This window comes from Hippopotamus amphibius, chromosome 2 (assembly GCF_030028045.1).
Source record: "Hippopotamus amphibius kiboko isolate mHipAmp2 chromosome 2, mHipAmp2.hap2, whole genome shotgun sequence".
In the NCBI taxonomy this organism is placed as follows: domain Eukaryota; kingdom Metazoa; phylum Chordata; class Mammalia; order Artiodactyla; family Hippopotamidae; genus Hippopotamus; species Hippopotamus amphibius.
In genome coordinates, this window is record NC_080187.1 from 96,973,058 (window position 1) to 96,989,448 (window position 16,391).

At 34.6% G+C, this 16,391-nt stretch overlaps 1 protein-coding gene across 9 annotated transcripts in view; it reads right to left on the bottom strand.

Moving 5' to 3' along the window:
• Positions 1–16,391, bottom strand: part of JAK2 (Janus kinase 2) — a 135,794-nt gene that overhangs the window by 32,043 nt on the left and 87,360 nt on the right. For all 9 annotated transcript variants that reach the window (XM_057721631.1, XM_057721633.1, XM_057721630.1 and 6 more), the window contains 5 exons: positions 11,394–11,539; positions 5,598–5,919; positions 4,693–4,812; positions 2,350–2,507; positions 314–425 (listed from right to left, as the gene is read on the bottom strand). In XM_057721631.1, the coding sequence (XP_057577614.1) occupies positions 314–425; positions 2,350–2,507; positions 4,693–4,812; positions 5,598–5,919; positions 11,394–11,539 (858 nt within the window). The remainder of the gene's footprint in view (positions 1–313; positions 426–2,349; positions 2,508–4,692; positions 4,813–5,597; positions 5,920–11,393; positions 11,540–16,391) is intronic.

Here is a 16,391-nt window from a genome sequence, read left to right on the forward strand (position 1 = left end):
TTTGTGAAAAAAGAGACTTCAAGAGAGTTGATGAAATTTGATACGATGGTAACACTCAAACATCAAAAAAACAAAATAAAATAAATTCCAAAAGATAGTAAGATTTACAAATAATTTTTAATATAAATCCTAGAAATTATATCTTGTTTATTTATGAAGAATCCCTGAGGTAAATTAAGTTTACTTAACTGCTAGTTATCATATCCAGAGCTATCATTCTGAGTACTAAAAAGGAAATATGGTAGATATTATGAAAGGGAAATTACATGCACTAAAATAAAGATGTTGCCATTAGTTAGAGTGACATACTAACCTCAACAGCAAAAGTCAGAAAATATTTATTAAAGTCCTTAGGACTGCATCGAAGTACATAGAGTCCAGTCTGATTACCTGCTTTCTTCAGTTTACTGATGGCAAAATCCATTCTAAAGGTAAAGAAGTAATTTGAATAATTATGTAGCAAGAACCATGACATTATGACCAAAATGTCATCTAAAAGATCAAAAGCCAAATCTAAACTTCTCAGAATTTTTTGGAGTCTCTTCTACTCTGTATTTTTATCAATAATCTTACACGGAAAAATATTAAAGTACCAAGCTATTCTGCAATAAGTTCAAACTGATTCAAGGGGGCAATTATATTGCTTTAAAAACAAAAGGTATTATAAGACATACAAAATCACCATGAACAATTCATTCATGTGGAATTTTCTGCCTTCTGATTTCAAATTTAGTATTTTAAAAACCTTACTCTCATAAGACTTCATTTAACTATACAAACAATATATCATAAAACAGTTATGTCTCTTTTGCAATCACCAATATAAAAATTTATGTGCATCTTTAATATTTAATATAATACCAAAGTCTAATAGAAGACCCATGGCAAGTGACAAAGACTGCTAATTTTTAAACTTTGCTACATGCTTAACTGAAGCTGCACATCTTGAAAGAAAAGTAATCTACATGAAAGCAAGAATTACCTCTGTTTCACTTATCACTGTATTTCTCACACATAAACCAGTGTCTGGTGCATATGAGGTACTCAGTAAATGTTCCACAAATAAATGAAAGAATGGATGAATGGATGGATAGTGGACGAATTAATGAACGAATGGTAGGAGTTTTTAAAATATCAAACATGTAAATTATAGAATGTTTTAAGTAGTGCAACTTTTTCATAGCACTCATACTTCTTAAACAGACATCAGGTATAGGCCAAATCAGTCCTAAATACCAGTCAGGACATGATTTCTCAAATACTTAGTTAAGGATAGGTTAAGGTAAAAAAACATATGCTCACAATCCCAGATTGTTTCTTCTTCTCAAGTCCTTCAAACCCGGTGCCAATCATAAAGCACATCCTGGCTGAAAGATAACTAGGACTTGGGGTAAATAGAAGTTGTGCATGACAGCTGGCTCTACCCATTGTAAAAGTAAAGATCTACAACTGTGTGGGTTGTAGTAAAGATGTACAACTAGCTACAATATGGTAGCTAGTAGCCACATGAAGCTATTTACAGTTGACCCCTCAACAACATGGGTTTGAACTGTGACCGTCCACTTATAAGCAGATATTTTTCAATAGTAAATACTACAGTACTGCACAGTCTGTGGTTGTTTGAATACAGGGTATGCAGAGGAACCACAGATACAGAGGACGGACTATAAGTTATGTGTGGTGATAACATATAACTTTGAACAACACATTGTGTTGTTCAAAGGGCAACTGTAAATGTAAAGTTATTAAAAGTAGATTAAATAAAAAATTCAGTTTTTTGGTTGCACTAGCCACATTTTGAATACTGACTAGCCACATGTGGCTAGCAGCAATTATTAAAGAGTACAGATATAGAACATTTTCATTTTCATCACTGCGGAACATACTGCACAGATCTAGCCTAGAAATACAGACATCATATACATTTTGTGCTCAAAGCTTTCAGCAGAAGGAGTTGGATTATCCAAAAATAATGATGATTATCAAATTTTGCATTGTGGCTCCTCTGCAGTATTTCCAAATTAATGAAACATAAATTAGAGGGTTTCTAAAGAAATTAACACCAAAGAATTACTTAAACACACCTAGGGAACTAAATATCAAATTTATACAAGTTAGTATTATAGATTGGGATACAGATGGTAAGTTATATTCTAAATAATTCTAATTATTATGTGATCTGATCGAAAAAAATTTCGTTAAAAGAAAAACAATTTCAGTCAGATTAAGATAACACTTCTTTCCTAAACTTCCTAAACCTAGGTATATCATTCTGTTGTGTAAAATCTTCTACGTAAATATCCCTTTTACTTAAAAAAAAAATTTACTTTTAAAGTCTGTATTACTCACGAAATTGGGCCATGACAGTTGCTTTGTATATTTTCAAGCACCATTGGAGGTGCCACTTCTTTACAAAGATAATGATGTGCATCTGCAGTTAACCTATAATATCCATCAATTAATGACACAAAAGACAAAGCTTCTCTTAATGACCTAAGTTCAATTTCCTAAGAGGAGAAAAGAAACAGAAAAAAATTCTTTTCACTCCATGTTGTTAGATAATTCTCCTAAGTTTTCTTCTAAATTGTTCAAATGTCTTTTATGGCTCCCCATTACCCAATTTGAATACAAATTCCTGTGTCTGATATTTAAGACCCTCTCAAAGATGGGTTTATCATGCCTTTCTAGTTATAGTTCACTCTACACCCATAATTTTACTGTATTTTCCAATACACTTATTACACAAAAGTGCCAGTCATCTCAATTAGAAATCTATCTAATCTGATACAAAAGTTGGTATTGATTAGAAATACTGAAAAAAGCTCAAGGAATGATCAACTCCCAGAAAAACAAAAAGTTGTACATACAAGAATGGAAATGTGATCATAGTATAATGCTTGGCTCAACAATGAATAATATTTAGTCACAATGAGAACACAGAATATAAACATATCAAAAATTATAATAAGGAGAGAACTGTGTGAGGTATTTGAATTATAAAAGATATTTAGCTAACACAATTAGGCCATAAAAATAGGTACTATAAAAGATACCATGAACAATGTTAAAAGACTTGCAGAACTGCAAACCCATACAACAAAGGATTAATACCTAAGAACAAGAAGGCATGCTGATGAAAGTGAGTTGCAAGTTTTACAATTTTAGTCATATAACCCTGAAATGGCCAGATAGGGGAGTCATAGAGATACTTAAGTTAAATAAACAAATAACATTAATATGCTGTTTAAGCCAAAAGTACAAGAAATATCTGAGTAAAAAGAAAGCAAAGCCAGAAAAACAAGCAATTTAAGAGCAGAGTACAAAGGAATTCATTTCTTTCCTTTCAATTAAAGTACGTGGGATGTCTGAAGCTATTTTATTTTTTTTAATTTTTTATATATTTATTTATTTATTTATTGGCTGTGTTAGGTCTTCGTTGCTGCGCGTGGGCTTTCTCTAGTTGCAGTGATCAGGGGCTACTCTTCCTTGTGGTGTGCGGGCTTCTCAGTGCGGTGGCTTCTCTTGCTGCAGAGCACAGGCTCTAGGCGTGCAGGCTTCAGTAGCTGTGGCACACAGGCTCAACAGTTGTGGCTCGTGGGCTCTAGAGTGCAGGCTCATCAGTTGTGGCACATGGGCTTAGTTGCTCCGTGGCATGTGGGATCTTCCCAGACCAGAGATCGAACCCGTGTCTCCTGCATTGGCAGGTAGATTCTCAACCACTGCACCACCAGGCAAGTCCCATATTTTATTTTATTTTATAATTTTTTTTTGGCTGCATCATACGGCATATGCAGGACCTTAGTTCCCCAACCAGGGATTGAACCCATGCCCTCTGCAGTGGAAGCACGGAGTCCCAACCACTGGACTGCCAGGGAACTCCCTCTGAAGCTATTTTTAAAAAGAGAACAGGTTGATCTTTTAGAATCAAACATGTCTCACTGTTTGGGTAGGGACTGGTTTACATTTTGTTGTATAAATAGGCGGTATGACTAGAACTACGCCATCTCTTTTGGTAAAAAAGATTATACAGTTGTCCGTCCATCCGTCCATATCCACATGGGACTGGCTCCAGGATCTATCTCCCCTCAACAGATACCAAAATCCGTGGATCCTCAAGTCCCTTATATAAAATGATGTATTATCTGCATAAAACCTAAGTACATCCTCCCTTATACTTTAAACCATCTCTAGATTACCTATAATACCTAATATAATGTAAATGCTATGTAAATAGTTGCCCACATATGATAAATTCAAGTTTTGCGTTTTGGAACTTTCTGGAATTTTTTTCCTGAATATTTTCTATCTGCAGTTGGTTGAATCTGTGGATATGGAACCCACAGGTACAGAGGGTCGACTGTAGTCAGGAATGAGCACTACAACAGGGAACTAGTGCAACTGGGGCTGAGGGTGGGGTGGAGAGGCTGGGAGGTAACTGTTGCTTTGCTAATTGTGAAAATTACTGAAAAATACATTAACATACAAGACATTCTATGCAAAGATAGTGCTGGTAGTGATACAAAAAGCTAGATGCAATCAAAAGGCTTACTAAATTGATGTTTATGTTTACAGCTCTATTTAAAACTATAATCAAAATCCCTACAAGAAAATAACTTTGGTATTAAGATTCTGAAATACTTATTTCTGACAACTGTAAAACATAACCATTATTTAATGATAAAGCAAACTTACTAGACTTTTACCATCTTGCTTATGAATAGTTACAATTCTGCTTTCATTTGAGCCTTCTTGGTTTGCTTGTTTAATACTGACATCAATAATATCAGGAAAATCACAATATAACTGTAAATCCTGTAATTAAGAGCAGTTGATATTAAAAACAGGTAGAATTTATGGAGCCATTTTAAAATAAGACTTATAAAGATTTCATTCCAAATTCTTTTAAAGAAGTATTGATAGCAATAGATAAGCATTAAATGGGATTCTCTCCCCCAATAAAGTAACCCTAAGACTACACTATATCTTGCTTTCCCTTAAAAATGAGAGCATTAAAGGGTGCCAGGAATCTAAAGTGTGCTATAGTACTCTTCAATCCAATCAACATTAATAGAAACCATTGCCAGAAAACTGAAAGTTTACCAAAGAATGAAGGTAAAAAATAAATATGAGATAATATCCTAGGAACAACATAGATATGAACAAACTTAAATCTTGCAATACAAACCTAAAAAAAGGAAACTAAATTATTTAACAAATATACATCATAAAATCAATGAAAATTAATCTTTTTCTAATTAATTAAACTTCATGATTTTGCTTATTATCAATAATAGTAAAAGGAAAAAAGGAAGCAAAACTACCTTAAAAATCACTTTTAGAATTCAAGCCTTTTCTGAAACTGTAAGAACACCATCACTAATTATTTAGTCATAAAAAATTAAATAAAATGCCATTAAAGAACAATGAGGAAAGAACTACAGGTATGACCTTGTTGGCATCACATTATTAAAAACTTCCATTTCTATCAATGGGAGAAGAGAAGTGAAAGACCATGTTTCAAATGACTAAAAGTACTTTGCTTCTATTGCCACTCTATTTAAATTAATAAAGAATGAGAACATATCATTGAGGATTACCTGTTCTGTCAGTGTTTCACTTTCTTTATGTTTCCCTCTTGACCACTGAATTCCACCGTTTCCAGTTATTATAATGGTTGCAAAAATCTCCTCACCTGAAGGACCTCTTCCAGGTTCTTTTACTTCAAATTGCTCTGTGTAGAAGGCAGACTGAAGAGTTTCCAGATTTATAAGATACTTAAGTTTCAAGTTTCTGGCAGTGGCTTTGCAATGGCTGAACTGCTCAATAAATCTGCGAAATCTGTACCTTATTCGCTTCCTTGTCAAAATATGATAGTCTTGGATCTTTGCTCGAACACATTTTGGTAAAAATGTCTTGTAGCTAGGGATAAAGAGCACACACAAATTAAAAGGGAAGTTACCACCTTTCTCCATAAGTAAATAGCACAGTAGTCAAATGGAAAAAATGTGACACAGTCACCGTCCATATAGTATCAAACCTTAAGCTTTCGTTTGATGATATGAATGCATTTATAAATTCTGAGTCACCATAAATTTTTAGAGCAGGAGATGTTAACTTTCTTCCCCTTAATGAAGACATAGTCTAGTTAATACTGGAGTCTCTAAAATTTTCTTTTCTCTGATTATCTTATATACCATTTTTTAGCATATATTTCCTATAATGCTTTACTCTAAAATGTATCTGAATTCTGGAAATTGTTACATTTTGTTAGATGCTACTGACATTCATTAGGCCAACACACTTCTTTCATATGCATTATTTTCTCAGGCCAGCTTCAATATCTCCTAGTAATTCCTTTGCAATCAAAACAATTCCATTTGGAAATATTCTGAATCTCCTGTACTTCCATCTCTATGTAAAATATCCTAAGGAAGGTAGATACCTTATTTCTCTCCTGCTCAAATGTCTGACAAATGAAGAACATTTTATTTCTGAAGGTACAACCATATTAAATTTCCATGCCTTCACATATGCTAATCCTTCTTCCCATCACCCATCTCTTATCTGGTTAGCTCTCACTCATTCTACAAGTCTCAGCTCAAGCATCACCAAATCTAGGAAACCTTTCTGGACCTCTATAACCACATTATATGCTACTCCCTTTGTCTGATAGCACTCTGTGCACCATTCCATAATATCACTTATCATTCCATTATACCTAAGTGGTGGAGTTGGCTAATGCTGAGAGATTATCATTACATTTTAAGGATTATTTTGCACTGACTGTTAAACAGCAACCATTAAAATTTAAATTAAACTTACAAATTAATTAATTTAAAACATAGGTAATAAATACTTAAAAGGCATCACTTCCTAATTACTTTACATTTAAAATTTTATTTTACATTTAAAATTTTATCCTACATTTTACTACTATCTATGCTTTTGAGGCTATAAACGTCTATCATATCTGAATGGTGGAAAGGGTTTGCTATTCCTCATCTCTTTTCAATTCTGCATTCAGTGATGTCATGTTGATACTCTGAAAATGGCCACAGAGAGGGTATTTAAACCACAGATATCAGCAAAACTTACAAACAAATAGACTTTTTGTTGTTGTTGTTTTTAAGAACTGGTTGTTAAACATTTACCAGCACACCCTCTCTACCCTAATCCCCTTAAGGAACTCTCAGTTTTGTACTCAAGTAGCCAAAACTGCTGGAGAAAGTCAGACAAGGTAGATAGGTTGCATTATAAATTCATAATCACCAATTTCAAATAGGATTTTATCACCACCATCACTTTTATGATGTTTCTCTGTTCAATTAATTTTCCCAAGTCCTATAACTAGGTCGAACCTTCTCCAATATCCTCAAACCTCCTACCTTTCTTCTGCCTTAAACCTCAGTTTACATTTCTCTTCATTTTCATCAAATGACTTCATCTCTTTTTGGGGGGCAGGGAGGGGGGCGGAGGCTTCTCTAAGCAGAGCTTCCTCAATATTTTGCTAGCAAACTTTCATGCATCTGCACTCATTCTCTCCTCCTTCCCACCTATTACAATAAGTAAGGTAGAAATCTGTTAAAGCCATTCCTTTGATGTGTACTTACCTATATACCCCCTCTTTTCCTCTAATATACAACCACTCTCTTGGGGAATTTTACCCTATCTATTATTTCCCTTCTATCCACAAGTTTTAAAAATACTAATGTTCTTCCTATCTTAAATGTAAAATCTCCTTATCCCTCATCTCCCTCCAGCTTCAGCCTATCTGGAATCTTTTTGAAAGAGTTCATATAGCCGTTTCCATTTTCCTTCCATTTGCTCCTTAACTCACTCCAAACTGGCTTCTGTTTCATCATTCCATAGAAACTTCTCTTGCTAAAATCAAGAAAAACTTCTATGTTGCTAAAACCAAATTCCTTGCTCATTTTACTTGTCATTTTTCAGCAGCTGATCAACAGTGCTGATCACTCCTTGAAACTCTCTCCCCTTAGCTTTCCTGATTTTCTTCCCATCTCTTTGGCTACTCATCAGTCTTCTTTACAGGTTCAATCCCCTTTAGCTGGTGATAATTGCTGGAGTTCCTCAAGACTTAATTATGGGCACTCTTCTCTTCTTATCTATACTTTCTTTCACTCTATATACTCTATATGCAAATGACTCTGATATCTCTAGCTCTAGCCCAGACCTCTAAGCTCCAGACCCATATCTTTCTTCTACCGTCAAGTCAATCTACCCATATAATATGGATGTCTCAAAAGTGCCTCAAACAATGTGTCAAACCAAACTCATGAGTCCCCTTAACATTCTCCCCTAAAAGATCCTCTTACAGCACTCCCTCCCTATCTAAGCACACAGCACTACAGTTCCTCTATTCCTGCAAGCCCCAGAAACTCAGGAATCATCCTTTATACCACTTCTCCATCAACCCTCATTATTCAATCCATTACCATCTTCCCTTGATTTTACCTTCTAAATATTTCTCTAATTTGCCGGGTTTTCTCATATTAACCCATTCAACTGCATCTCCTTGGAGGAACTACTGCAATGGGCCTTACTCTCTGGTCGACCCACCTTTCCATTTTCTCTTTCAACCCTCTGATTTGTTTTCTACATTGGTATGGAGGCATGGTTTTTTTTTAAAACACAAATCTAATCTTTTGACCCTTGCCTAATACTCTTACATAGTTTTTAGTGTCCTTAACCTTATCAATATGCCTCTAAGGTTCTACATGGCCTAGCCCCTGCCTCATCACCTACTAACTCTTTGAGCTCTAGCCATACTGACTCTCTTCATTCTTTCTATGATTCCTTCTTCTACAGGCCTCTTCCATGAGCCTCTTCTCTCCATCACTTAGTTCTCTCCACCCATTAAATTCTACTCATTTTTCAGATTTCAAAAGTCACATTCCTTTCCTTTTCATGGCAATTATATATCTGTAGATAAACAGATATATATAATTTAATAAAAGTCTGGATAGCACATATAGGAGAGCCTCAGTAAGTTTAGGGGGAAAAAAACTGAAAAGGTTTAAAAATATGATCAGAATACAAATGATTCCTACTTTATCTACTTCTGTCAAAAACTTTAGTTATACCAAGAGCCTTACTAAATTTGAATTACAATTTACATAAACACCAATGGCTATTTGATTTAACAAAGCTTTGAAAGCTTATCTGGAGATAAAAAGAGGAGTTTAAGATGATAAAATACAAGTCTTTCTACTTTGATCCCTGGAATACAGGACCAGACATACAACCTTTGCTAATACCATAGGAATGTATGGTTTCTTGATTATGGTGAATTCACTTTGGTGTCATGCTACTAGAACCAGACTTGTTGGAAACACTAAAACTTTTCAAGGGACACAAAGTTGTTAACTCTTGAAGCATAAAAACATTTTTCCTGGTGCTTTTCTTATATTGAATTTTTAAAGTAGCCTAAAATTCAGGCTCTAAAAGGTCCTGAAATTAAGCCTTGCCTTATATACTATTTTTGTACTATAAAATGAAATCTGCATATTATTATTACAATTGCAGTAGGCCAGTAGAAACTCTAGTATCTGTTTAGTTGTCTAGGAAGGGAGTCTAGTGATATGAAGTATATATCTCAGCGGCTATGTAAGTGGCCTTGGCCCTGGCCTAGTGTTCGCAAATTCAGCAGGGTCTCCTTTAAACATTTTCTGTTCTCCAGCTCTCTTCTTCCCACCCTTTAGCAAACTTAGGATTTTGAAGAGCAGATGGAGAATGAAAACAGAAAAATCTTACTTGTTTCCTTTACTTGCCACACTCCAATACTTAAGCCACAATGTCCAATTTTTAGGAACTGGCATACAAAAGAGTATCTTATATTAACACATGCACAAAGAGATGCACAAACACATATTGATGTTCACAGACACAGATGCACCTAACACACAGGCATAGACACACAGAGATGTATCTTACATGTATTTTTCTAAATCTGGGAAAGCATATGTATTTAGTTATACTATTCAGAGATCCATACTCTACTGAATATTTTTAGGAACAAAGCAGCTTATTTCATTCTGCCAAGAACAAATCATTCATCTGTTCTTCCATCATTCCTGAAAATTTTAAAAATGAGTAGAGTTCCCTCACAGTGGTTAAGAATCTGCCTGCCAATGTAGGGGCCAAGGGTTCAGACCCTGGTCCGGGAAGATCCTACATGCCTCAGAGCAACTAAGCCCGTGTGTCACAACTACTGAGCCTGCGCTCTAGAGCCTGCGAGCCACAACTATTGAGCTGATGTGCCACAACTACAGAAGCCTGCACACCTAGAGCCAGTGCTCCACAACAAGAGAAGCCAGCACAATGAGAAGCCTGTGCACCACAATGAAGAGGAGCCCCCACTCTCTGCAACTAGAGAAAGCCTGCATGCAGCAATGAAGACCCAATGCAGTCAATCAATCAATCAATAAATTTATTAAAAAAAAAGATGTGGTACATATCTAGATACATACACACATACATACACACAATGGAATACTACTCAGCCATAAAAAATGAAATTTTGCCATTTCCAGCAACATGGATGGACTTGGAAGGCATTATGCTACGTGAAATAAGTCAGAAAGAGAAAGACAAATACTATATGGTATCACTTATATGTGAAATCTAAAAAACACAACAAACTAGTGAATAAAACAAAAAAGAAGCAGACTCACAACTATAGATAACAAACTAGTGGTTACCACAGTTAGAAGAGGGAAAGGAGGAGGGATACTTTAGGAGTAGGGAATAAAAAGGGTTATTATGGGATTAAATGAAATCATATGTTTGAAACTTTTGAAAATTGTAAAGCACTACAGAATTTAAAGAATCTTGGACTTCCCTGGTGGTTCAGTGGTTAACAAACCACCTGCCAATGCAGGGTCCATGGGTTCCATCCTTGGTTTAGAAAGACCCCACATGCTGCAGAGCAACTGAACCTGTGTTCCACAACTACTGAGTATGCACTCTAGAGCCCGCGAGCCACAACTACTGAGCCCACATGCCACAAATACTGAAGCTCACGCACCCAGAGCCAGTGCTCGGCAACAAGAGAAGCCACTGCAATGAGAAGCCGTGCACTGCAATGAAGAGTAGCACCCACTCACCACAACTAGAGAAAGCCTGCACACAGCCACGAAGACCCAACACAGCCAAAAATAAATAAATAAATAACAAATCTTTAAAAAAAAATGGGGAAAATTAAAAAAACAAACAAAATGAATCTTGAAAAAAGAATTTAAACACTCTTTCATTCAATAAAAACAAAAAAAACCCACACCAAAGAAATATATGGGCAAACACAGAAAATACAAATAAATTATATAACAACTATAACTGTTCATATTTATGTATATAGATTTGCATAAGGAAATTACCTGATGGAGCTATAGATGTCCAGTGGGGTTTGATCCTTTTCTTTAGCTATTCTCATCATATCTAACACTGCCATCCCAAGACATTCTTCCTGTGTTTCATGAGTCACAGGTACTTTTATCCATCCATGTAAAAAATCATGCCGCCACTAAAGTAAAAAAAAAAATTTAGAAGAAAATATCTCATGTTTCATTATCACAATTTAACCTACTATTGTATTTTAACCTATAACATAATTTCCAGAATATATGCATTTAAAAAAAATAAAAACTCCTCCCTTGATTTTGAAACATTTTGCCATAAAATTTTAATAGTTTTTTGCAAACTGAAATTGATTTAAATTGGGTTCCCAATTATAGAATTATATATGACATGAACCTATTTCACTACTTATATCTTCAATTATAACTTCTATATCAAAATTACTTAAATTAAAATATTAACTAATTAAATATGTACTGAGTTCCAAATATGCTCAAAGTAGTATACTAAGGACTGTTTTGGCTACAAAGAAATATAACATGTGGCCTCAGCCTCCAAGGAGACTAAAATGAAGCAGGGACATGAAACAAGTAAACAAAAAATTATAATGTCAGACACTGAGTAGTAAGTGCCACACAATGGTTGCTTTAGGAACTTAAAAGAAGTTGGGATTATATCCAGTAGGGGTAATTAGGAAAGGTTTCACAGAAAAGTTTAAATTTCATGTATTCTTTGAACATGAAGAAATTTTTGATGAACACAAAAGAGGAAATAGAAGAAATGACTCAAAAAGAAAGCACAAGGCATGATTAGAGATGCAAAGTAGTTTGGTTGGGGCAGACAACTTGTAAGGAAATAGAGCAAATTAAAACTTGGAAAAGTAAACTGGGGTCAAACTGCAGATACCCTTCAATGACCTGATCCTAGAAGAATAGAGAACCATTTTCTTAAAAGCGTCAGTTTCTTAAAGCATATTTTCTTAAAGCATCATGCCTGTTTCATTGGTAGAAGTAGCAATGATACAAGTGCTTTAAGACAGTAAAGTATATTCAAGCAGACTCTTTAACAGGCTGCAGTAATGGTTCAGATATGAGACAGTAAGGATCTGATATAGAAAAGAGAAGACAATAAAAGAGTCTGAAAAAAATGCTAACTTTATACACAAAGAATGAAGAAAAGGGGAAAAGAGAAGTTCCAAAATTTTGATCTGGATGATTTAGGGACATGGATAAAATCAGACTGAACACATAATGGGGAGAAAGAAAAGGGCAGAAGTTTAAAAACACCAATATTCAGCAAATTTTTGGCTGAAATACCAACCAAGGTTTAAACTAAGTAAGAGAAATAAAGGGTCTTCTTCTATAGTTTATGTATGTAACTCCCTTCTTTGATATGATAACACCATGAAATTAAAGTTTTACATGAATTTTTAAAAAATAATTTTATTAAAAGAAATAAACATGCATTTAAAAGTATATTTATATAATATCATAGGATACCACTTATATGTGGAATATAAAAAAGGGTACAAATGAAATTATCTACAAAACAGAAATAGAGTTATAGATGTAGAAAACAAACATGGTTACCAGGGGATAAGACGGGGAGGGATAAATTGGGAGACTGGGATTGACAATATACACACTACTATACATAAAATAGATAACTAGTAAGGACCTACTGCATAGCACAGGGACACTACTCAGTACTCTGTAATGGCCTGTATGGGAAAGTAATCCAAAAAGAGTGGCTATATGGATGCGTATAACTGATTCACTTTGCTGTACACTTGAAACTAACAGAACATTGTAAATCAACTATACTCCAATAAAACAAATTTTTAAGTATATTTGTTAACTGTCTATTAACAAATTAGAAACATTTTTGTATAAGAAAATAAATATATTATTTAAAAGACAGAAACCATGAAATAACCAGTATTAATCAAAACAAAGCCCCAAATGTTTGTAATACAAAATTAATTCATAGAAAGACTTAGATTTATATTTGCTCAATTTCAAATACTTATTTCACCACACATTTGAAAATATGCAAGTAAGTCATTCTGATTAAGAAAGAGCTGCAGATTAGTGATGACTAGGCAGATTATTTTTAATAGCTTGCTTTTGTTTCATATACTATGTAAGACCAGAGGATAATAAATTCTGTTTATGAGGATAATCTGTGGAACTCATGCCCCAAAGACAAAACTAGTGAGAACAGTGCTAACATAATCAACCAAATATCCCTTAGAAAAAAGTTACAAATGAAATGTCACAAATGCCAAAGCATATAGTATTTTAAACCAGCCTTCCTAAACATCACGGTATGTATCAATAAAAATTTCATTTAATTAAAACTGTAGAAAATTAGTTTTTCATTTGGGTAGTTGACAATATTTGAACCAAGAAATTTCATCTGCATTCAGCTGAAAAAATAAGAAAACAGTTATAGTCACAAAATCAAAGATGAACCAAAGAAAGAACAAAAATTAAATATCCATTTTTTTGCTGACCATATATGAATTAATTAAACGTTACTCACATGGCAACAGTTTATTTATTTGCTGAGTAGACAAATATGATGATATAAAGGCAATCTTCAGTAGAAAAATGAATTTAAAAGGGCCATCTCACCTTTGGCTTTTATTTGCTTACTTTTTCTGAATCTATCTTTTTATGATACTGTCTTTTATACTGTGCTTTAAAAACATCAGTGGCTGGACTATTTTTTCAGTTCTTTTATAATGTCAACATTTTCTTACACTGTGGTGATGTCACTGATCAAATCTGCTATATTTAGTCTATAATACGCATAAAATCTAACCTGATACTACTACGATCTGAGAATAAGTTAATTATCACCTTATTTATTTTCTGGCCATGGATTTAGAGAAGTAGAAACAGTAAGTAATAGAAAATTTCATGTTGTAGTGTCTAGACACAATTCAGAATTCTACTGTGAAATTACTTTGCCATCCTAGATAAGAAAATCCCTCTTAGGAAGACAAAACTGGAATTCACCTATAATTTTTCTAGATCAAAAGTATGAGATGTCATAATACTAATATTAGGGTAAAGTAGATCAATGAACAGTTTAGGAAAACTTGCCTTATTGATGGAACTCAACTAGTATTCCACCAACATAAATCAGATCTGCAGAACAGATGAAGTGAAAGTGCCAAGTCCTAACCACTAGACAACCAGGGAATTCCCAAATAATCCTAAAATTTATATGGAACCATAAAAGACCCAGAATTGCCAAAGCAATCCTGAGGAAGAAGAGCAAAGCAGGAGGCACAGCCCTCCCAAACTTAGACAATACTACAAAGCGACCATAATCAAAATAGTGTGGTACTGGTACAAAAAACAGACATATGGATCAAAGGAACAGAATATAGAGCCCAGAAATAAACCCACACACCTACAGTCAATCAACCTTCAACAAAGGAGACAAGAATACACAATGGGAAAAAGACAGTCTCTTCAGCAAGTGGTGCTGGGAAAGTTGGACAGCTACATGTAAATCACTGAAATTAGAAGACACCCTCACATCGTACACAAAAAAATAAACCCAAAATGGCTTAAAGACTTAAATATAAGACACGACACCACAAAACTCCTAGAAGAGAACACAGGCAAAACATTCCCTGACATAAATCGTACCAATAGTCAGTCTACAAAGGCAATAGAAATAAAAGCAAGAATAAACAACTGGGACCTAATCAAACTTACAAGCTTTTGCACAGCAAAGGAAACCATAAACAAAATGAAAAGACAATCTACAGAACAGGAGAAAATACCTGCAAATGATGCAACAGACAAGGGGTTAACTTCCAAAATATACAAACAGCTCATATAATTCAGTAACAAAAAAACAAATAACCCAATTGTAAAATGGGCAGAAGATCTAAATATACATTTATCCAAAAAAGACATACAGATGGCCAACAGGCACAAGAACAGATGCTCCACATCATTAATTATGACAGAAATACAAATCAAAACTACAATCACCTCACACTGGTCAGAATGGCCATCATTAAAAAGTCTACAAATAACAAATGCTGGAGAAGATACAGCGAAAAGGGAACCCTCCTACACTTTTGGAGGGAATGTAAGTTGGTGCAGCCTCTATGGAGAACAGTATGGAGGCTCCTCAAAAAACTAAAAAATAGAGTTGCCATATGATCCAGCAATCTGACTCCTGGGCATATATCTGGACAAAACTATAATTCAAAAAACAGTGCCCTATGTTCATAGCAGCACTATTCACAATAGGCAAGACATGGAAACAACCTAAATGCCCATCAACAGATGAATGGATAAAGAAGATATGGTACATATACAGTGGAAGACTACCCAGCCATAAAAATGAATGAAATAATGCCATTTGCAGCAACAGGGATGGACCTAGATATTATCATAGAAGTTGTCAGTCACACCATTTAAAGTAATGAAAATAAAAACAAAAACAAACAAATGGTCTTGGGGGAAAAAATAAACAAATGGGACCTAATTAAACTTAAAAGCTTTTGCACAGCAAAGAAAACCATAAACAAAACAAAAATACAACCCTCAGAATGGGACGAAGTATTTGCAAATGAAGTAACTGAAAAGGGATTAGTCTCCAAAACATACAAACAGCTCATGCAGCTCAGTATCAAAAAAAAACAAACAACCCAAAGAGTCTGTCATACAGAGTGAAGTAAGCCAGAAAGAGAAAAACAAATACTGTATGCTAACTCATATATACGGAATCTAAAAAAAAAGATACTGATGAAATGAACCCAGTGACAGGGCAAGAATAAGGATGCAGATGCAGAGAATGGACTGGAGGACACGGGGTTGGTGGGGGGGGGGCGACAAAGGGGAAGCTGGGATGAAGTGAGAGAGTAGCACAGACATATTTACACTACCAACTGTAAAACAGATAGCCAGTGGGAAGTTGCTGTATAACAAAGGGAAATCAAATTGAAGATGGGTGATGCCTTAGAGGGCCAGGACAGGGAGGGTGGG